A 23,252-nucleotide genomic window follows, 5' to 3' on the forward strand; every position below is an offset into this window, starting at 1 on the left:
CCTGAGGCCCTCTCTCAGCACCAGGGACAGACCTCAGGCCCAGAGATCTGCAGAGGAGTCCCCCAAGCACCACTGTGCTCCTTAAAGAGGCTTGCTCCTGGATTGCAGAGACAGAAACCTGCCTGTCCTTGAGCATTTGCAGGGCGGTATGTGGAATCCCACGGCAGGGACATAACACTCAGTAGTGAGCTGCTAGGACTGCTGGATGTCTGCATCCCAGCATTTTAATCCCTTGTCAGGAGATTTTGACCCTGTGCCACATTCCTGAACTCCTGGGTCTTCCTGGAGCCTGACAAAGGATCAAGATCTCAGCACCATCCAGCAAACCCAGACGCCTCCAGCCAGAGTTAATAGTCATCTGTCCGTGGTGGATCAGTTGCTTAAGGTCACACATCTTCCCAAGCTCTCCGGTCCACAGAGAAGAATAACACATCACCCCTGCAGTTGGGTTTTTGGATCTGCTCTCCACTTGCTGACCTGGGACTTGCCTTGGAACACGGCATCTGAACACGAGTGATACAGGAGTGGCTGGCCCCCCGGTGCATCTTGAAAGAAGGTTCTGACCTAAGAAGCCTGTTTGGGGGGGCTGACCTGCACCCTGGAAGGCATATGAGTTCCCTGAGGGAGAGAGTCCAGAGGATGTGCAGAGACAGGCCTGCACATGGAGCCTGCACGTGCAGTAGCACCGCGGGGACCTGTCTGAGGGGTGTGGCAGGTAGAGTGGAACTCAGGCTTGCGCAGGGTGAGTGATAACGCACAGTGTAGACCCTAAGGGCTGGGTTCGCTCTCTCTGCTCCATCTCTCCAGCACAGAGCACAGGCTTGGGGAAATTCTCTCTGGACTCGGGAAGGTCACCAGCTTTCCGGGTCTCAAAGACCCTCTTGATCCCACCTAATGTCTCTGGATGTGCTGACCATGCGAGTTACTCCCACCTCTCCAGCTGTCCTGGGCTTCTCCCATGCCTCCCCCCAAATATAGTTGGTCATGGTGAGTATTTGCACCACAGAAACTAGCAAGCACGAAAGTCAGGGCCGCATCTCACCCCTGAGGCTGGTTTTCAGACACCCACCACGACACCACCATTGGTTCTCAGTATCCCGTGTGTCTACATGGATCACACGTGGTCAGCACTCAGGAAGCAGAGCAGTGGTCACAGCAGCGGTGAATTTGGGGAACTAAGGTCATGTGAAGGTACTGGGGGACACACTCACTGGGGCAGTGAGTTTCCAGACACTTCCGCAGAGCAGTTTCTTTCCTGCTCACTCGGGCTCCCAGGGCCAGACTTGCGTCCTCTGCAATGCTGCATGAATGAGTGAGCTCCTTGGTGCAAGGTCTGTTGGGGCAAGTCCTGGAGAGGCCGTGGGAACCATGGGGGAAAGAGAAGCTGGCCGTACTGCGGGTTTCCTGATGCCCGCGGCCCACCGGGCTTCTCCCCAGCTCCGGTGGTTTCCTGCCCGGAGAACGCGCGTCTCTCTTCAGGGCGGGCGGTGGTGAATGGACACTAAGAAGGGACATTCCCTGAGAGGCCAGAAGTGGTCTCTGCCGGGACACTCCAACAAACACCAAGGAGTTTTGAAGGTTGACTAGCGTTTCAAGGGAGCACAGAGTGATTTGCCAGAAACGAATCCGCTCATGTATCGCATTTCTGTGCCGATCGAAGGCGGTTGGAAGACCCAGGTCTGAGCCCAAGCTCTACGACCAGGAACATCACCGGGACCTCTCTGGGCCTCCACATAATTATCTGGTGCGTCGTGAGGACGACACTTGCCTGCCGCCTGGCCAGCACTGTCATGTGGCGGCGCATTCTGGGGCGTGGATGGCGTACGCAGGTGTGTCCAGCACGGAGCCAAGGATGCTGGCATCAGTGCTGCGAAGGGCGGGCTGGGGAGTGTGGCCTGGAGGAGGGAGCCCCTAACGCGGGTCACCCTCAAAGGCACCTGGGGGACAGGCGTGGATGCCAGACTCTCCCCGGAGACCCCTTTGTACCTTCTTAATTTTGAACCCATGGGAACTCATTACTTACTCAGTATGTATGTATTTATACGGTGACTCCTCTCATGGACCCCGCCCCAGGCTCCGCCCCACGGCACATCTGACCCCGCCCACCAGGGGCACAGTAAAGCTGTCCATCAGGCCCCGCCCCGCCCCGTCGGTCCTCTCCCTCAGGCCCTCCGCCCTTCGGACACCGCCCATCGGACCCCGCCCCCGCCCCATAATGGTCCCGCCCCCCGCTCATCGGACCCCGCCCTCAGGCCCCGCCTCTAGTGACGCAAGCCCCACGTGACTTCGGGGCGTGGCCCTGCCCTTTTAAGGCCGCGCGGCAGCTGTTCCCCCCCAACCCCGGGTTCCTCGCGGTTGTCGGTCTCTGTGTTGGGCACCTCGAGGAGCGGCCGTCTGCGCGTGCGCGCCGCGGGGCACTGTGGGGCCGGCGCCCGCGGGCCGGGCGCTCCCTGTGAGGCGGAGCGGTCGCCCGGTCCAGCGCGTCCGGCCCGTCCCGGCCCTGCGCCCCGGCTGTGTGCCCGCCCGCTGGGCTCGCTCCCAGGCCATGGTCCGTGCCCGCCCGCTGGGCTCGCTCCCATGCCGCGGGGCGGTCCCGAGGGCCATGGTTCTGTAAGTACCGCCGCCCGCGCGTTCTGTGTGGGCGGAGGCGCGCGCGCCGGCGGCCGTGGGCCTCGGAGCCGCGGTCTGGACCCCGCGGGCCCAGCCTCCGTCCTGCCTCCTGCCCGAGCTCGGGGGCGGCGGCGCGGCGCGGCGCGAGGGCTACAGCCCGCGGCGGGGAGCGAGGGAGCGCGCCGTGGCAGGGCGGACGCGTGGAGGGCGGAGCCGCGCGGGGTCCGGCGCGCGGGCAGGCTCGCTCCCCTCCGCACTGGGCGCTTCGCGGGCGCTTTGGGGTTCAGTCCAGCCCACACCCGCGGCGCGCTCGGACTCGCGCCCGGCCTCCGGAGTCGCGTGCTCGACCACGGCGCCCGCTCGCGCCCTAAACCGAGTTTCGCGTGAGCGGACGTGCGGAGCGCTCGCCCCGGGACGGGCGTCTCCCCGCTCCAGCAGGACGGGCTCACCCTGGTGTGCGGCGTCAGAACGCGAGGTGCCGCAGACCTCGCCCGGCCCCCCAGCTGTGGCTTCCGTTCCGGAGCGCGCTCTCCGGTACCGCGCCCGTTTCACCAAGGCGCGCCCTGCCCGGCCCGCTGCGGGGACGCCCGCGAGGCGCACGCCCACCGGCCTCTCAGGTTCTCCAAAATCCCGCGTGGTCCAGCTTGGCTCACAGTCGCCAGTTTCCGTCACCGGCCCGGTGCCCTTCCCTACTCCCGGCTGCCCCCAGTATTATTCCCATGACCTTCCCTACTCCCGGCCACCTTCTGCTCCGAGAGCTCGCTGCCTCCCCTGAAGCAGAGGCATAGCTGACCTTCCAAAGCCCGCTCAGGGGTCACCTGCCTGAGCAGCCCTGCTTGAGCCCCTGTCCTTGCTGTCTCTGCGTAAAGACCTCTTAGTCCGTAAGTTGTTGCGTGGCTCTCCTCCTATAAAACAGATGATCCCAAGTGTTTGTAAATCGTTTCGTATAGCCATGACAACAATGACTATCTGAGTGGTGATTTCGCTAATGATCTCAATTACGAAATTTCCTTAGAGGATTTGTATCAGTTGTATAATTGGAAAAAAACTATTGTGTTGAATAGCAATGAGAACAGTCCATTTCTGCTGCGTGTTGGTAGTTTAGTGCATAGTGGTTTCGACCTCCTACATAAACTTTCGTACAGCTTATTTTGATTACTGTCTTTTGTGCATTTCTTATTTTTTATTTTATTTAAAGATTTTATTTATTTACTTGACAGAGATCACAAGTAGGCAGACAGGCAGGGGGTGGGGAAGCAGACTCCCCGCTGAGCAGGGAGCCCGATTCCGGGCTTGATCCCAGGACCCTGGGATCATGACCTGAGCTGAAGGCAGAGGCTTTAACCCACTGAGCCACCCAGGTGCCTGTATTTTGTACATCTTTTTATCTTAATCGTTGTGTATTTTGTACCCAGTCTTCTGTGTAATTTTCGATGTACAGAAGTGTTGCAAATATAGTAAAAGATTTAAAAAATGATAAATTGGACTGCAGAAAAATTTAAAACTTTGGGGTTGCAAATAGCACCGTCAGGAAGCAAAAAGACAAGCGACAAAATGAGAGAAAATACTTGCAAATCGTATATTTGATAAGGGTCTGGTGTTCAGAATATATAAGAACGCTTACAACTCAATAAAAAAGGCAAACTAATTAAAAACTGAGCAAAAGACTTGAATACACGTTTCCTCAAAGGAGATAAAGAAATGGCCAATAAGCACATAGAGCACAAAGGCTCAGTGTCCTTAGTCATGAGAGAAATGCAGAGTTGCAGACACAGTGCGATGGCCCTTCACACCCTCTGGATGGCTCCAGTCAAAAGGACAGATGGCGGCAAATATCCGAGAGGACGTGGAGAAGTTGGAAGCCTCATACAGTCCTGGCGGGAACGTAAGCAGGTGCTACTGCTTTGGAAAACAGTTTGGCAGTTCCTTAAGAAGTTGAACACGGAACTGTATGACCTAGCATTCCATTCTTAGGTGTGTACCCAGGAGGAATGAAAGGAAATAAAGAATGAATGCCCGCACAGAAACTTGTACGCAGATGTGTATAGTAGCATTATTTGTACTAGCCAAAAGGTCACACAACCCACATATTGCAGGGGCAAAGGTGGTGTGACGCATCCACTCCGAGGGATACTTCTGGCAGTAACAAGGAACGAAGCACTGATGAGTGCTGCCACATGGGTAGATGAGATGCTGAGGTCGCCGTGACAAAGGACCACAAACTGGGCGGCTGGGTGGAATGTATTGGCTCACAGTTTTGGAGCCTAGAAGTCTAAAATCAAGGAATTGGCAGGGTTGTTTCCTTGTCAGGGCTGTGAGGGTTGTGTCTCTCATCCAGCTTCTGATAGCCCCAGGCACTCTTGGCCTGCAGATGGTATTTTCCTTGTGTCTTGACATTGTCTTAACCTCTCCATGTGCCTGTGTGTCCAAATTGCTCCTTTTTATAAGGAGTCCCCAAGTTTGGGGCCCTCCCGAATGACCTCATCATACCTTGACATTGCAGACACCCAGTTTTCAGAGAAGTCACATTCACAGGGACTGGGGATTAGGACTTCCATCTTTTGGGGGGACACAGTTCAAGGCATAACAATGGGTGAGGCTTGCAAACCTGGTAAATGAGAGACCATTTATAAGAGGCTGCATATCGTATGATGCCACTTACATCAGTTGTCCAGAATGGGCAGCTCCATAGAGACAGAGCGTGGATCAGTGGTGGCCTAGGGCTGAGGGAGGGCGGAACAGAGAGTGGCTGCTAAAATGCATGTGAATTTTAAGTGTACGGTTGGTAAGCTGTTTAAAATAGAGTAACAACAACAATACGTACTTGTTTACTCACCCAGCCTGCCTTAATGTTCGAGTATCACAGAACTGATACAATGAGCTAACCCAGAAAAGTAACATCTGTACAGAACTGTTAGCTGGTTGACATCCATACAGACTTCAGTCAGATTTTGTCAATTGTCCAATTATTGTCTGATGCTTGTCCTATCTCTTAGCCTTCTGCAGAAATTCTAGTCTTTTTTTCATCTTTGATGACCTTGTCATTGTTGGGCAAGTATGGGAAAGTCATTTTGTAGAATGTCCTTCAGTTTGGATTTTCTGATTCATGAGATGCAGGTAATGCATTTTTGGGGAAGACTATTACGGAAGTGCTGCTGTGTCCCCAGTGCGTCATATTGGAGGGTACATGACATTGGTAAGTTTTATTACTAATTAAATCTGATCAGTTAGGTTGATTTTTTAATTGTAAAGTCAATGTTTTTCTTTTTAAAGTAACAAATAGCTTCTGAGGGGGACTGCTGAGGCCATGTGCACGCATATTCACCACGCTTTCATCCCCGAATTGTAGGTTGCAGTCTTGCCTACGGCACTTATTCCTGTGGTGTTTCCCTATGCTTTTATTTCTAGTTCTCTATGCTTATTTTTATTTTCATTTATGTATTTTTTTAGATTTTATTTGTTTATTAGAGAGCATGCGCGAGAGAGCACAAGTGGGGTGCAGGGCAGAAGGAGAAGTAGACTCCCCTTTGAGCAGGGAGCCTGATGCGGGACTCCATCCCAGGACTCCAGGATCATGAGCTGGGCCAAAGACAGATGCCCAACTGACTGAGCCACCCAGGCGCCCCTCTTTCAACATTTGTTAAATGGAATTCTGCAGTAAGGAAGAGCTGTCTTTTCTCCCCCACTTTTATTATTTATGTATTTATTATTTTTTATGTTTTATTTTTTTAAGTAATCTCTGCACCCAGCTTGGGCCTCAAACTCATGATCCCGAGATCAGGGGTCATATGCTCCACTGACTGAGCCAGACAGGCACTCCTTTTTTTCCCCCCAGTTTTTAAATTCATTTTTTCAATTCTTTTGTTTATATCAGTATGGACTCATGGATTTTTATTCTGTTGATTTTAGTCCATTAATGTCATTATTTATTATGTTGCCCAAATTGTCCCTGATTTGGCCATTGAGAGCTTATTGTAGGGAGCCTCTAAGATGGCCCCCAACAATTCCTACCTCCTGGTATTCAGGCCCTTGTGTAATCTCCTCTCCTTGAGTGTGGGCTAGATTAAGTGATGTTTCTAATGAATAGAAAAGGTGATGGGAAGTCATTTCCGAGATTAGGGTAAGAAAAAGACTGGCTTCCGTCTTGGGCAACCTCTCTTGCTGTCTTCTTGCTTCCTTACTCCCTCACTCCCTTGCTCTGATGGAAGCCAGCTACCATACTGTGAGCTGTCCTATGGACAGGCCCCTGTGCCAAGGAACTGAGAGAGTCCTTTTGCCAACAGCTAGTGAAAAACTCAGTCTAGTACCCCCGAAGATCACCCTAAAACCTCGCTACTATACAGTGTTGTACTGGAATTTCTAGCCATTTCTATAAAGCAAGGAAAAGAAGTAAAATCCAGGCAGTGGAAAGAAATAAAAATGTTTTTACTCGCAGACAACATGCTTGTCTGTCCAGAAAATTGGAGATTACAGAAAGCTTCTGGAACTATTAATGCTTTAACTGTTAACAGGTGCAAAATCATCTACAGACATTAATTTTATTTCTGTGTGGAGCAACAATCAGAAATTGGAAAAAAAATGCCATATATGGTACTATGAAAAATATTAAATGCTTCTGAATAAACTTGAGAAAAGATATGGAAGACCTTTACACTGAAAACTACCAAACATTGCTCAGAGAAATTAAAGATCAAAGTAATTGCAAGATAGCCTGTGTTCATGGGTTGCAAGACTCAGTGTTGTTAAGATATCAGTTCTTCCTGAATTAGTCAGTATATTCAATGTAATCAAAATAAAAATCCCAGCTGGGGCACCTGGATGGCTCAGTCACTTAAGCATCTGACTTCAGCTCAGGTCATGATCTCAGGGTCCTGGGATCCAGCCACACATCACGCTCCCTACTCAGCGGTGAGTCTGCCTCCTCAACTCCCCCTCCCCTTGCTCATGCTCTCTCAAATAAGTAAATAAAATATTTAAGAAAAAAAAATCCCAGCAAGTTTTTTTTGGTAGAAATTTGCAAATTGATTCTAGTCTTTATATGGATATGGTGAGGACTCAATGCACAGACCAGCTTTGAAGAGAAACAAAGTGGGAGGACTCAAGCCATATGATTACAAAATATAAAGCTATGCAATGAAGAAGATGTGTTGACATAAAGATAGCCAAGTTATCTCGAAATAATGAAAGAATAGAAAATGAAATGTGAAAATGAAAAAAGAATAGAGAATACAGAAATAAACCCACATGCTGATTTTAAAAAAGGTGCTGCCATAGACTGAATGTGTCCACCTAAATGTCATATGTTAAATCCTAATCTCTAAGGTGATGGCATTAGGAGGTGGGGCACTTTTCAGTTCATTAGGTCTTGAGAGCAGAGCCCTCATGAATGGGATTAGTGTCCTTATAAAAAAGAAACCCTAGGGAGTTCCTTTGTCCCTTCTATCATGTCAGTACATAGCAAAAAACAGTCATCTATAAATTAGGAAGTGGACCCTACCAGATATCAAATCTGCTTGTGCCTTGATTTGGGACTTGCCAGCCTCTGGAATTTTGAGAAATAAAATCTCTGTTGTTTATAAGGTCCCCAGTCTATGGTTTTCTGTTAAAGCAACCCAGATGGACTACGATGGATGTCAGAGCCATTCAATGGAGAACGGTTCTGGAACAATTAGATGTATAAAAAAATAACAGCTTTACGCACATAAAAAGGATCATAGACTTAACTGTTAAATTAGTTTAGAACTATAAAACTTCTAGAAAAAAACCCAAAATCTTTGTGACCTTGGGTTGAACAAAGATACTTTAACTATAACTTTGGCATGCGCTGTACAAAAATAAAATAAATTGGGCTTTATCAAACCATGAGGAAACTCTCAAGTATGAAGAGAAGATGGCAGACATGGGAAGGGATCATGGGATCTGAAAATGACATGACAGTGAGTTCTCTTTTTGCTCAGTTTATCCTGGGTTTGATGCTGGAGAAGCCAACAACCTGGGAATATCCATGGGAGTTGGGTGGGGGGGAGCCCCAACAGAAGCCTGTTCTTTTTCACCCAGGGACCAGGAAAGGGGCAGTTGAGCAAGACAGAGAACTTACAGGAAATAACTGCTTTACTATAGCCAAACACGGTGAAACAAAATAAGGCCCCATCTGCATTATTGAAGGTTCAGTGAGGAGCCTAGACTTTGATGAGAGCTGTGTTGTAAAGAGGTCATCCTCCTTCCTTGCTCGGCTGCTGTCAGAGAAGGCCCAGAGGAGATGGGATTGTCATGCCCCCCCACAGTGTTGGTGCTTTTTCTCTCTCACAGGGCAGGCCACATGGGGAGCAGTTACAAGGTGTTCCTCACCCTCTGTATTGGTGTTCTCTAGAGAAACTAGGGGTGGGAGTGGGGAAAGGGAGATCTGTTTATTATAAGATACTGGGTTATAGGAATCCCATGACTGGCTCTGAAAAAATTGGAGACCCAGGAGAGCTCGTGGTGTGGTTTGAAGCCCGAGCGCTGGGGAACTGATGGTGTATCTGCCAGTCTGTATCTGAAAGCCCGAGAACCCGGAGCCCTAAGTACAGAAGATTGATGTCTTAGTTCAAGCATTGAGGCAGAGAGCCAGTTTAACTTTCCTCCACTTTTTTGTTCTGTTCAGGCCCTCAACAGGTTAGGTATTACCATCCACATTGGGGAGGATCTCTGTTTTATTCAGTCCATCAACTCAAAGGCTCATCTCCTCTGAAAACACCGTTAAGAGATGCATTCAGAAATAATCTTTAACCAGCTACCTGGGCATTTTGGGGCCCAGTCAAGTTGATGTAAAAGTTGGCCATGACATTCTTGCAGCCTGGTTGGTGAACTCTCATCTTCACTTGGCAGTAAAAAGTGGGGTCTTCCTTCTTGTGCTTGTGTGATGTCAGAGGAGGCCAACAACCTGGAACTGTGAGAAATAAATCTCTGTTGTTTATAAGCTCTCCAGTCTATGGTAACCAAATAGGATATACTTCAAAAAAGACCATGCCAAGATGCTTCATAGTCAAAATTCTGAAAACCAAAGACAAGATACCTTGAAAAAAGAAAGAATACGTGGAAAACAACCCAAATTGTAGCAGAATTTTTACTAGAAACCAAGAAGCACAGAAGAAAGTGGCATGGTATTTTCAAGTGTGAAAACAAAGAACTGTAACTCAGAGTTCTCTATCCAGTGAAAATATTTTTCTGGAATAAAATGAGAATCAAGACATTCTCTGATGAAGGAAAACTAAGAGGATTTGTCAGCAGAAGATCTACCCATTCAAAAAAAAAAAAAAGGCTAAAGGAGTTTCTTCATTTTCAAAGGAAATGATAAAAGAAGGAATCTTGAAACATCAGGAAGGGATATAAAACAGTAGAAAGAGTAAATATGTAAGTTAACACGATGGAGTTTTTTTCTCCTGTTGAGTTTTCTAAATTAAATTTGGTGATTGAGACAAAAATTGTAACATTGTCTGATACGGATCTCAAAGCATGCAGGAGGAATCTTTAGGACAACTGTATTATAAACAACAGAGTCATTGTGCATGCCTACAGAAAGACTGGGGAAGACATTACATTTACACCTCAGGTGATTTCTGGCACAGAGACACTCTACAACAACAAAACAAAGGCACAAACAAAAAGAAAACCCAAAAGAAACTCCTAGGGAAAGAGGAGAATCTGATCTCCAGGCTTACTATATTATTAGATTCAAACATCCAAGTTTACAAGAAAAAAAAAAATCACAAGGCGCTTAAGGAAACAGGAAAGTATGACGCATTCAAAGAAAAAGACAACAGAAAATGTCCAGTGACAAAGGCCAGATGGCAAAGCTACTAGAAAATGACTTTGAAAAAACTGTTAAAGATGCTCGAAAAACTAAAGGACACAGAGAAAGTCAAGAAAATGATGTATGAGCAAAATGGAAATATCAACATATCACAAAGAAATTCTGGAGCTGAGAAGTAGAAGAACTTAAGTGAAAAACTCACTAGAGAGATTCAAAGGCAGATTGGAGCATGCAGAAGAAAGAATCAGTGAACTGGAAAAGATAATTGAAATGCTCGACTCTGAAAAAAGGAAAGAATAAAGATTGAAGAATAATGAACAAAGCCAAAGGAAACTGTAGGACACCTTCTAGAAGATGATTGTACATTGTGGAAGTCCCAGAAGAAGAGTGAGAAAGAGAGAGAAATTGTTGGAAGAAATAGTACCTGAAGACTTCCCAAATTTGATGAAAGACTTGAATATAAACATCCAACAACCTTAACAAACTCAAAATAAGATGAATTCAAGGAGACCCACATGAAGGCACATAAATTGTTAAAAACAAAAACAGCATCTTGGAAGCAGCAAGACAGAAGTGGCTCATTACATAAAAAGGATGTTCAATAAGATTCCCACCAGATTCCTCAGCTGAAACTTTGGAGGCCAGAAGTGAGTGGGCTAGCATATTCAAAGTGGCGAAAGGAAAAAACAGAAACAAACACCCCCCCCCCAAAAAAAACCTCCTGTCAGCCAAGAATCCTATATCCACCAAACTGTCCTTCAGAAGTGGAGAAATTAAACTAAAGCCAGCAGAGGGAAAGAAATAGTAAAGATGAGAGATGAACAAAATATAGAATAGAAAAGCGAGGTTTTGAAATCATTTCTTGAAAAGACCAACACCACTAACAACAAGGAGGATTCTAGGAATATGGTGGAATCAAAAGCACCAGGAATTTGTTTCTCTGCCTGGACAACAATTGTACTGGCAAAATCATCTGATGTAACTATTTTGGAACTCTGGAAACTTGAAGGCTTGCAACTTTCAGGGGAACGTTTGAATAGGAAATTTCACTTGATTTCAGTTCTAGGATGGTTCTAGCTACACCTTGCCAACCCCTAGCCACTTGGCAGGCAGCCATGTTCCTGGAACAACTTGCACACTGCTTGTGGGAGCCAAGCAAGCAAGAAGATTCTGCCCTCCAAATATCAGGGATCTTTCATCTGATCACTGATTGCTGCTTCTGAACATAGAGGTGCAAAAAGGCAGGGAGCCATTATCATTGCACCTTCCCCATCTGGCTCAAGTGTCTTACAGGATATTTAAAGGGCAAGTGTCCCCCCTCCTCCCATCATTCATCCCTTCATTTTTTGCCGTGTTGTTGTGTGTGTGTGTATGTGTGTGTGTGGTGGGGAACTAGGCATTAAAAACTAACATATTCAGGGGCACCTGGGTGGCTCAGTGGGTTAAGCCTCTGCTTTTGGCTCAGGTCATGATCCCAGCGTCCTGGGATTGAGCCCCACATCGGGCTCTCTGCTCAGCAATGAGCCTGTTTCCCCTTCTCTCCCTGCCTGCCTCTCTGCCTACTTGTGATCTCTTTCTGTCAAGTAAATAAAATCTTAAAAAAAAACAACTACTAACATATTCGAAAACACCTGCATATACAGGGAAAATTAGTGATTGTGTATGCATAAGGAAAAAAGAAGATGTTGTATCTACACCTTGGGCTGATCCTGAGCACAGAATGAGTATAATAAAAAATAAACAAAAATAACAAAAAGCAGCCAACCATGGGGAAAGGAAAGAATCTGATTTTCAGAGTTATCACATTATTAGAAACAAATGTCCAGTGTTCAACAAAATATCACAAGGCAAAGAGACAGGAAAGTACTACTCATTCAAAGGAAAAAAAAATACAACAGAATCTGTTCCTGAAAAAGACTTATTGGAAGATATATTAGGCAGAGACCTTAAAATAATGTTCTTAAAAATGCTAAAAGAACTAAAGGAAGGGGCACCTGGATGGCTCAGTGGGTTAAAGTCTCTGCTTTCAGCTCAGGTCATGATCTCAGGGTCCTGGGATCGAGCCCCGCATCGGTCTCTCTGCTCATCAGGGAGCCTGCTTCCTCCTCTCTCTCTGCCTGCCTCTCTGCCTATTGTGATCTCTGTCAAATAAGTAAAAATCTTTCAAAAAATTTAAAAAATACTTTTAAAAAAGAACTAAAGGAAGATGTAGAGAAAGTCAGGAAAACAATGTGAGAACAAAATGCAATATCAAGAAATGGAAAATCTAAAATGAAACCAAAATGAAATTCTGGAGCTGAAAGTTACAGTAACTGAAATTAAAAAAAAAAAATCACAAGGAGTCAAAGGCAGAATTTGAGCTGGCAGAACATAAATCAGTACTTTAAGAAAAGACACTAGAAATTATTGAGGTTCAGGAATAGATAAAGTTGAAAAATAGCAAACACAACCTAGATGTTTATGGGAAATCACCAAAAGCACCAACATATGCATTATGGGAGTCTCAAAGAAGAAGAAGAAAGAGGCAGAGGGAATATTTAATGAAATGATTGCTGAAAGCTTCCCAGACTTGAAGAAAGACATGAATATGAACATCCAAGAAGCTCAACAAACTCCAACTAAGATGAACTCCAAAAGACCCACTCCAAGACACATTATAATCAGACTTTCAAAAGACAAATAAAAGAGCAAACCTTGAAAGCAGCAAGAAAGAAGACAATTGTAAAAAACAAGTGATCATCAGGGATCGTCTGCAGATTTTTTAAAATCAGAATGTTGGAAGCTAGAAGACGATGGATATATTCTAAGTGCTCAAAGGAAAAAAAAAAAAACCTCTCAACCAAGAATCCTATATACAGCACTATATTTGGGCACTATAAAACACATCCTTCAGAAGTGAGGGAGAAATCAAACAAAAATTGAGGGGGTTTGTGACCACTAGATCTGCCCTGCAAGAAATGTTTAAGGGAGTCCTGGAAAATGAAAGACACTGGATATTAACCTGAAGCCATGAGGAGAAATAAAGATCTCAGTAAAAATAAATACATGGAAAATTATAAACATAGGACTATTGTAATAGCTTGTAATTGTATGTTTTCTTTTTCTAGGGGATTATGGTACTAATGCATTTAAATGGAAAAAAAACTAGTTACTAGTATAATTATTACTGTAATTTTGACTTACAACTCCGAATTGTATTTTCTACATGATTTAAGAGACTAATGCATTTAAAGTAGTAATTTATGTTTTGGAGCGTACAGTGTATAAAGATGCGATTTGGTAACATCAACTAAAAGGGTTCAAGACAGTTTAAATTATTGAAGTTAAGCTGCTATAAATTCAATTTAGAATGTTAAAACTTGGGGCGCCTGAGTGGCTCAGTGTGTTAAGCCTCTGCCTTCGGCTCCGGTCATGGTCTCAGGGTCCTGGGATTGAGCCCCGCATTGGGCTCTCTGCTCGGCGGGGCGCCTGCTTCCCCCTCTCTCTGCCTGCTGCTCTGCCTACTTGTGATTTCTCTCTCTGTCAAATAAATAAATAAAATCTTTAAAAAAAAAAAGAATGTTACAACTTTAGGATATTAAGTGTCGATCACCATGGCAGCCACAAGAAAATGACTGTAGAATATACACAAAAGGAAAGTAAGAAGGAACTTAAACATTTTGCTACCAAAAAAATCAAATACAAAAGAAGATAGGGATGCAGGCAAAGGGAGAAAAAAGCAATAGGGCATATAGAAAATAAACAGCACAATGACAGTAATATGTCCCTTCATATCAATAATTACTTTAAATGTAAATGGATTAAACTCTCCAGTTAAAAAAGAGATTGGCAGATCAAACTATCTGTGTACAAGAGACTCACTTGAGATTTCAAGATACAGACCACTTGAAAGTGAAAAGAGAGAAAGATATTCCATGCAAATAAGTAACCAAAAGAGAGCACAAAGGACTATACTAACTTCAGAAAAAAATAGACTTAAAATAGAAAAAAAGCTTACAAGAGGAAACAAAAAGAGACATGTGTTAATGAACATTTTAACAGCAAGAAGGTAATTATAAATATTTATGCACCTAATCACAGACCATCAAAATATTAAAATAAAAAGTGACAGAGTTGAAGGGAGAAATAGTTTTACAACAACATTTGGAAACTTAAGAAACCCACTCAAAGTAATAGAACAACAAGACAGAAGATAAAGAGATAAGGACTTAAGCAATACAACAAACCAGCTAGTTCTAATAGACACATACAGAGCACTCCACCTAACCACACATCATACACATTCTTCTCAAGTGTACGTGGGAGATTTTCCAGGATTGACCATATGGAGGGCCACAAATTAATTCAATAGATTTTAAAAGTTAGTTGTATTCCAAGCGTATTCTCTGACCACAATGGATAAAGTTAGAAGCCAATAACAAACTAAAATGCACAAAATTTTGGGCACTATAGAACACACTTTTTAAAAAAGATTTTATTTATTTATTTGAGAGAGAGACAGTGAAAGAGAGCATGAGAGAGGAGAAGCAGACTCTCTGTGGAGCTGGGAGCCCGATGCAGGACTCGATCCTGGTACTCTAGGATTATGACCTGAGCTGAAGGCAGCTGCCCAACCGAGTCACCCAGGCACCCTATAAAACACACTTTTAGGGATGCATGGGTGAATCAGTCCATTGAGCACCTACCTTTGGCTCAGGTGATGATCCTGGGTTCCTGAGAGTAAGTCCTGCATCAGGTTCCTTCAGTGGAGAAACCTCAGTGGAGAGCCTGCTTCTCCCTCTCCTTGCCACTCCCCCTGTTTGTGCTTACTTTCTCTCAAATACATAAACAAAATCTTAAAAACAGATAAAAAGAACCCCACACTTTTAAACAACCAACAGATTGAAGAAGAAATCACAAGGGAAATTTGAAAATACCTAGACAAATGAAAACAAAAACAATATATAAAACTCATGAGATGCATTGAAAGTAGTGCTAAGAGGGAAACTTATAGCTATAAATGTCTACTTTAGAAACAAGAAAGATCTCAAAACAACAGCAACTTGAGGAACTAGAAAAAGAAGAATATACTAAAGCCACAGCTAGCAAAAGGAAAGAAACAATAAAGATTAGAGCAGAGATCAATGAAATAGTGTAGAAAAATGGTAGAGAAAGTCAACGAAACCAAAAGTTGGTTTTTTGAAAACCTTTAGCTAGATGGAGTAAGAGAAAAGGAAGTCTCAAATTACTAAAATCACAAATGAAAGTGGGGACATTACTATTGATTGTACAGAAATAAAAAAATACAAGAGAGTACATGAACAATTGTATGCTGAAAAATTGAATAATATAGATGAAATGGACAAATTTCTAAGATTTATTTTTATTTATTTGATAGGTAGAGATCACAAGTAGACAGAGAGGCAGGCTGAGAGAGAAAGGGGGAAGTGGCTCCCTGCTGAGCAGAGAGCCCGATGCGGGGCTCAATCCCAGGACCCTGGGAACATGACCTGAGCCAAAGGCAGAGGCTTTAACCCACTGAGCCACCCAGGCGCCCAAAACGGACAAATTTCTAGATGCACAAAATCTACCAAGACTAAATCATGAAGAAATAGGCAATCTGATTAGACCTCTTATCAGTAAGGAGATTGAGTAAGTAATAAAAAGAATCTCCCAACAAAGAAAGGTGCTGGTCCTGATGGTTTCACTGGTGAATTCTACCAGACATTTAAAGAAGAATACCTTTTCAAATATGTCCGAAAAATTGAAGTGTATACTTTCTAAATCATTCTATGAGGCTGACTTACTCTGTTGGCCAAAGCTAGACAGAAACTATAAGAACAGAAAACTACAGACCAGTGTTCCTTATGAACATTGATGTAGAAATCCTCGACAAAATGCTAGTAAACAATTTAGCAGCATTTTAAGAGGATTTTGTAATCACAACCAAGTGGGATTTATCCCTGGTATGCCCAGATGGTTCAAATTATGCAAATCAATCAATGTGATGCAACACATCAATAAAATGAAGGGAAAACACACATGATCATCTCATTTGATACAGAGAAAACATTTGTCAAATTCAACATCCTTTTATGATACAACAAACAAGAAGAGTAGGAAATGTAAAAATCTAAAAAATGCCATGTAATAAAAGCCATACATGAAAAACACAACAAACTTAACACTCAATGGTGAAAGACTGAAAACTTCTCTAAGATCAGGAATAAGACAAGGATGCCCACTTTCACTCCTTCTGTACAACGTAGTAATAGAAGTTCTAGCTCGAGCTGTTAGGCAAGACAAAAGGCATCCAAAATGGAAAGGAAAAAGTAAAATCTCTGTTTGCAGATGATATGATCTTATATGAAGATCCTAAAGATGCTACAAAACTACTTAATAAGTGAATTCAGCAAAGTAGCAGGATAAAAAGTTAATACAGAAACCAGCTGCAATTCCTTACACTAAAAATGAGCAAATTGAAAAGGAAATTATGAGAGCAATTATTGAGGTGCCTGAGTGGCTCAGTCAATTAAGCATCCAACTCTTGATTTGGGTTCAGGTCATGATCTCAGGGGTCATGAGATGGAACCCCGTGTCGGACTCTGTGCTGGGCTTGGATCCTGCTTGGGATTCTCTCTCTCCCTCTCCCTCTGTCCCTCCCCAATACTCCCACACTCTCTATAAATAAATAAATAATACATACAAAAATAAAAGCAATTCTATTTATAATAGCATAAAAAAGAATGAAATACTTAAGAACTAACCTAACCAAGGAGACGAAACACTTACACCACGAGAATTTCAGAACGTTGCCGAAAGAAATAAGACATAAATAAATGGAAACCTATCCCATGTTTGTGGACTGGAAGACGATATTGTTGAGATGTATTACTCACAGTGATCTACATATTCAGTGTAATCCCTAACAAAATCCCAGTGACTTTTTTTTTCCAGTCCATTCTAAAATTTATGTGGAATCTCAAGGGACAGTGAATAGCTAACACAATCTTGAAAAATACCGAAACTGGAGGATTCATAGTTTCTGATTTCAAAACTTACTACAAAACTACAGTAGTCAAAATGGTGTGGTGTTGGTGTATGATAGACATATAGACCAATGGAATAGAATAGCTCAGAAATAAACCTGTACATCTTTGATGATAAGTGATGATGAGCATCATTTCGTGTGTCTGTTGGCCATCTGTCTATATTCTTTGAAGAAATGTCTGTTTGTGTCTTTTGCTCATTTTAAAAATTGGATTATTTGTTTTTTGGGTGTTGAGCTGTGTAAGTTCTTTATATATTTTGGATACTAACCCTTTATTGAAATAAGTCAGTGAGATAAAGACAAATACCAAATGACTTCACTCATATGTTGAATTTAAGAAATAAACAAGGGAAAAATAAGCAAGAAAAATCAAGAAATAGGTTTTTATATAGAGAACAACCTGATGGTTACCAGAGGGGAATGGGATTGGGGGATGGGTGTTACATGAGCACTTGAAAGAATGTGTATTCTATAGATATGGAGTGTAATATTCTATATATGTATGTTAGGTCAAGTTCTTTTTTTTCATGTATTCTTTATGCTTATGAGGTTTTGTTTGTTTGTTTGTTTGTTTTTGGTGTATGTTTCTCAAGTACTGGATGATGGCAAAGAAAAATTAAGGTTGAAGATGGAATTAAGGTTGGTAATTGGTTGACTTTATTTTTTTTATAATGGTTGTGATTTTAAAGATTTATTTATTTATTTGACAGAGATCACAAGTAGGCAGAGAGGCAGGCAGAGAGAGGAGGAAGCAGGCTCCCTGCTGAGCAGAGAGCCCAATGTGGGGCTCGATCCCAGGACCCTGGGACCATGACCCGAGCGGAAGGCAGAGGCTTAACCCACTGAGCCACCCAGGCACCCCAATTGTCTGACTTTAATATGAAACAATTATCTGCATTAGGGGAAGAGGCATTGTCATTACCAGAGTTCATGAAGGTAGACAGGAGGCAGAAGAAAATATGAGGAGATGCAAGGTTGCTGAGTTTGAAGAATGAGGAGGGGGTTGTGAGATGAGATCAACAGGCCACCTCTAGAAACTGGGAAAGGTCAGGGAACAGAATTTCCCCCAGGGGTCTTTGGCAAGAAACACAGCCTTTTCAACACCTTCTAACCTACAGAACTAGAAGATGATGAATTTGTGCTCTTTTGCCATGTTACATGATGTATTCATAGGTGACAGGAATGAGGATGTGGGCATCTTTGGGAGACCATTACTTTCCCTATAATTCTTGCTTTAAATTTTTAAAAAATTTAACCCATAATACACTATTATTGTTTCTAAAGCCAGTGTTTGTTTAGACTTCTATTTTCTGGGGCGCCTGGGTGGCTCAGTGGGGTGAGCCTCTGCCTTCGGCTCAGGTCATGATCTCAGGGTCCTGAGATCGAGCCCCGTGTCGGGCTCTCTGCTCAGCAGGGAGCCTGCTTCCCCTCTCTCTCTGCCTGACTCTCTGCCTGCTTGTGATCTCTGTCTGTCAAATAAAAAATAAACAAACAAATAAATAGATTTCTATTTTCTATGTCTTTATTTCTTCATGCAGCCCAGATCTTCCATCTGCCAATTTCCTCTTGTCTAGAGTACACTCTCTTAGTTTTATGCATTTCACTCTTATGTAACCAGGAGTTACATAACTAATTTATTTAGGGCTAATTTGTTGCTTCTCCATTTTCCCTCTTTTCCCATCTGGGTCCATAATTACATATATGTTAGACCTTCTGACTTTATCTGCTGATTTTCTTAACCTTCATATTTTCCTTCTCTTTGAATTATTGTTCCATTACTGATAATCTTTTCAGTTCTATTTTCCATTTCACTAATTTCAGGGTGTCTAATTTGCTATGAGACCCATCCATTACACTTGTAATTTCAATTCTATTTTATTTAAATTTTGATTGTTTTTTAAATCTCATCCTTTTTTGTATGTATTTCAAGGTTATTTTTATCTGTTTTAAAGTATTAAACATAGTTACTCTAAAGCCTGTGTCTAATAATTCCATTTATCTGAAATTCTTGAAGGTCTGTTCCGATTTCTTTTTTTTTCTCATCCATGGTGCCTTGTTTCTGTTTGCATTATTTTTGAATTTCAAAATTTATTTGGAATTATTCTTTGGAATTTTATTTTCCTTGGAATTTTATTTCATAAATTCTCTGATGCCCAGGATTATTGTGGATCCTTCCGCAATTTGAGGAAATTTGTGTTTGTGTCTGCCGGACTTTAGAAGGACTCCCAACCCAGGATCACTCTAAAGCTGCTTCTCAATTTTCAGATCACCCAGGTGGCGTGAATTCATGCTGCACAGCCATGTAAGGGCCACTAGTGGTTCCCATATTCTCGGAGGTAATAATCTCCTAAGCCGAACTGGAGACACTCAACTCTTCTCTGGGGTGGAGGCCAGTAATTTCTATTTCACTGTCAAAACCATGGGTATGACCCTCCGGAATCCCAGCCCAAGGGAGGGAGGCTGCTCTTTTATAGCCCCTGCCTTGGTTGGGTCCTGAAGATTATTTTCTGTTTCTTATACACCTGTGGCTGTGAAATCCCAAATGCAGGTTCTCTGGTCTGGTGAAGGCCCCCGAGAGAAAGAAGCGACTGTCTTCTCTAGGCTCACCTCTTTGCTCCTGTGACCTGAGGAAGATTCCCAGCTTTCTTACCTACTGATTAGACAATTTAATTTTAAAGTAATTATCCAGAGTTTTTAATTGTTTTTAGGACTAGGGTCCATTAGGTATATAGCCTGCATTTTCTGATAATTAAAATGTAGTGAAAAGAAGGGCCATCTGTATCCCAATGTTTATAGCAGCAGTGGCCAAAGTCGCTAAAGTGTGGAAAGAATCAAGATGCCCTTCAACGGACGAATGGATAAGGAAGATGTGGTCCATATACACTATGGAGTATTATGCCTCCATCAGAAAGGTACCCAACTTTTGTAGCAACATGGACGGGACTGGAAGAGATTATGCTGAGTGAAATAAGTCAAGCAGAGAGAGTCAATTATCATATGGTTTCACTTATTTGTGCAGCATAAGAAATAACATGGAGGACATGGGGAGATGGAGAGGAGAAGGGAGTTGAGGGAAATTGGAAGAGGAGATGAACCATGAGAGACTATGGACTCTGAAAAACAGTCTGAGGTTTTAGAGGGGTGGAGGGTGGAAGGTTGGGGGACCCTTGTGGTGGGTATTATGGAGGGCATGTATTGCATGGAGCACTGGGTGTGGTGCATAAACAATGAATTCTGTTACGCTGAAAATAAATTAAAAAAAATTAAAAAATCCACTCTTTCAGAGCTTTTATTTCGACAATATATTTTTAAAATTTCTGAGATTTCTAAATAGATTCTTTTCAAATTTTTTTTGTCTTGGCAAATTATTCAAAATAAAACTTACCATTGTAGTCGTTTTAAGTGTACAATTCTGTGGCATTCATTACATTCCCATGTTGTCCAACCATGACGTCACTATTTCTAAAACTTTATCATTCCAGAGACTCTATAACTACTAGGCAGTAACTCCCCATTCCCCCATCTCTGGCCCCTGGTAACCCCTAATTCTTTTTCTGTATCTGTTAGTTTGCCTTCTCTATCTTCCTCATTTAAGTTGAGTCCCAGAATATCCCTTTGTATCTGGGTGATTTCATGTAGTGTGTTTTCTAGGCTTATCTGTGTTGTGGTATGTGTCAGAACTCCACTTCTTATGAATGAATAATGTTCCATCTTATGTTTATGCCATATTTTGTTTATCCGTTCAGTTGTTGATGGGCATTTGGGTTGTTTCTGCCTGTTCATCATTATGAATACCTACTACTGTGAGCCTTGGTGCACAAGTATCTGTATGAGTTCCTGCCTTCACTTCTTTGGGATCTATAGCCAGAAGCAGAACAGCTGGCTCATATGGTATTTCTAATGTTTAGCATTTCTAGCAACTGTGGAACTGTTTTCCACAGTGGTTGAACCATCCTACATTCCCACCAATTATATACAAGGGTCCCAGTTTCTCCACATCATCATCATCAATACTTGATATTTTCTTTTGTTTGGTGATTGCCACTTCAGTATGTGGGAAGAGGTATCTCACTGTGCTTTTTATTTGCATCTCTTTAATGACTAAGGATGTTGAGCATATTTTCATTTACCACAAGTATATCTTCCTTGGAGAAATGTCTGTTCAAGCCCTTTGCCCATTTTTAAATGGGGTTGTTTGGGGTCTTTTTTTTTGTGGTTGAGTTGTATGGGTTCCTTATGTATTTTGGATATTAATCTCCTTATCAGGTATATGATTTGCAAATATCTTCTTCCATTCTGTGGGTTGTCTTTTCACTCTTTTGAAAATGTCCTTTGATACAATTAAAAAAAATTTTTTTAAAGATTTTATTTATTTATTTAACAGAGAGAGATCACAAGTAGACAGAGAGGCAGGCAGAGAGAGAGAGGGAAGCAGGCTCCCTGCTGAGCAGAGAGCCCGATGCGGGACTCGATCCCAGGACCCTGAGATCATGACCTGAGCCGAAGGCAGCAGCTTAACCCACTGAGCCACCCAGGTGCCCCCAATTTTTTAAAAAATTTTGATGAAGTCCAATTGATCAAGTTTTTTCTTTTGTTGCCAGAGCTTTTGGTATCATATCCAAAAGAATCATGGCCAAATACAATGTCATGAAGCTTTTCCCCTGTTTGTTTGTTTTTTTTTTCACAAGAGTTTTATTGTTTTAATGTTCAGGTCTTTGACCAATTTTGAGTAATTTTTAAAAAAGATTTATTTACTTATTTTAGAGAGAGAGAGAGAATGCACATGCAGTGAAGAGGGGCAGATGGAGCGGGGAGAGTGTCTCAAACAGATTCCATGCTGAGCACAAAGCCTGAGGCAGGGCTCGATCCTACAACCCTGAGATCATGACATGAGCTGAAACCAAGAGTTGGACACTTAACTGACTGTGCCACCCAGGCACCCCAAGTAATTTTTTTTAAAGATTTTATTTATTTGACAGAGAGAGAGGGAGAGCACAAGTAGGCAGAGAGGCAGGCATAGGGAGAGGGAGAAGCAGGCTCCCTGCCAAGCAGAGAATCTCATGTTGGACTCGATTCCAGGACCCTGGGATCATGACCTGAGCTGAAGGCAGACGCCTCACCGACTGAGCCACCAGTGCGCCCCCCAAGTAATTTTTGCCTGTGATACAAGGTATGAGTCCAACCTCACTCTTCTGTGTGTGGATATCCAGTTTTCTCAGCACTGTTTGTTGAAAGGACTATCCTTTTCACATTAACTGGTCTTAGCAATTAATTAAAAAATATATTGGACCACATATGTGAGAATTTATTTCTGGGATTAATATTCTATTCCATTGGTCTATATGTCTGTCTTTATGTACTACACTATTTTGATTACTATAGTTTTATAGTTAGTTTTGAAATTGAGATGTATGAGTACTCCAACTCTGTTCTTTTTTTATTTTTAAAGATTTTATTATTTATTTGACGGAGAGAGACACAGTGAGAGAGGGAACACAAGAAGGGGGCATGGGAGAGGGGGAAGAAGGCTTCCTGATGAGCAGGGAGCCTGACATGGGGCTCAATCCCAGGACCCTGGGATCATGACCTGAAATGAAGGCAGATGCTTAACAAATGAGCCAGCCAGGTGCCCCTGTTCTTTAATTTTAGGAGTATTCTGGTTATTCAGTGTTCTTGAGATTCCATATGAATTTTAGGATGACTTCTTCTATCCTTTTAAAAAATGTCTTGAGATTTTGATCGTGATTCCATTGAATTTGTAAATCGCTTTGGGTTGCACTGACATCCTAACACTATTAAGATTTTGAATCTGTGAATATG

General features: G+C 42.9%; 1 protein-coding gene across 1 annotated transcript in view; it reads left to right on the top strand.

Annotated features, from left to right (window-relative positions):
• Window positions 1-2,386: 2,386 nt before the first annotated feature.
• The window catches only part of LOC116877969 (up-regulator of cell proliferation-like), a 56,341-nt gene continuing 35,475 nt past the window's right edge, over window positions 2,387-23,252 (top strand). The window contains exon 1 of the mRNA XM_032875073.1: window positions 2,387-2,610. Coding sequence (XP_032730964.1) covers window positions 2,546-2,610 — 65 coding nt within the window. The 5' untranslated portion in view covers window positions 2,387-2,545. The remainder of the gene's footprint in view (window positions 2,611-23,252) is intronic.

The sequence above is a fragment of the Lontra canadensis genome, unplaced genomic scaffold (assembly GCF_010015895.1).
Source record: "Lontra canadensis isolate GAN:19392208 unplaced genomic scaffold, GSC_riverotter_1.0 scaffold54, whole genome shotgun sequence".
Taxonomy (NCBI): Eukaryota; Metazoa; Chordata; class Mammalia; order Carnivora; family Mustelidae; genus Lontra; species Lontra canadensis.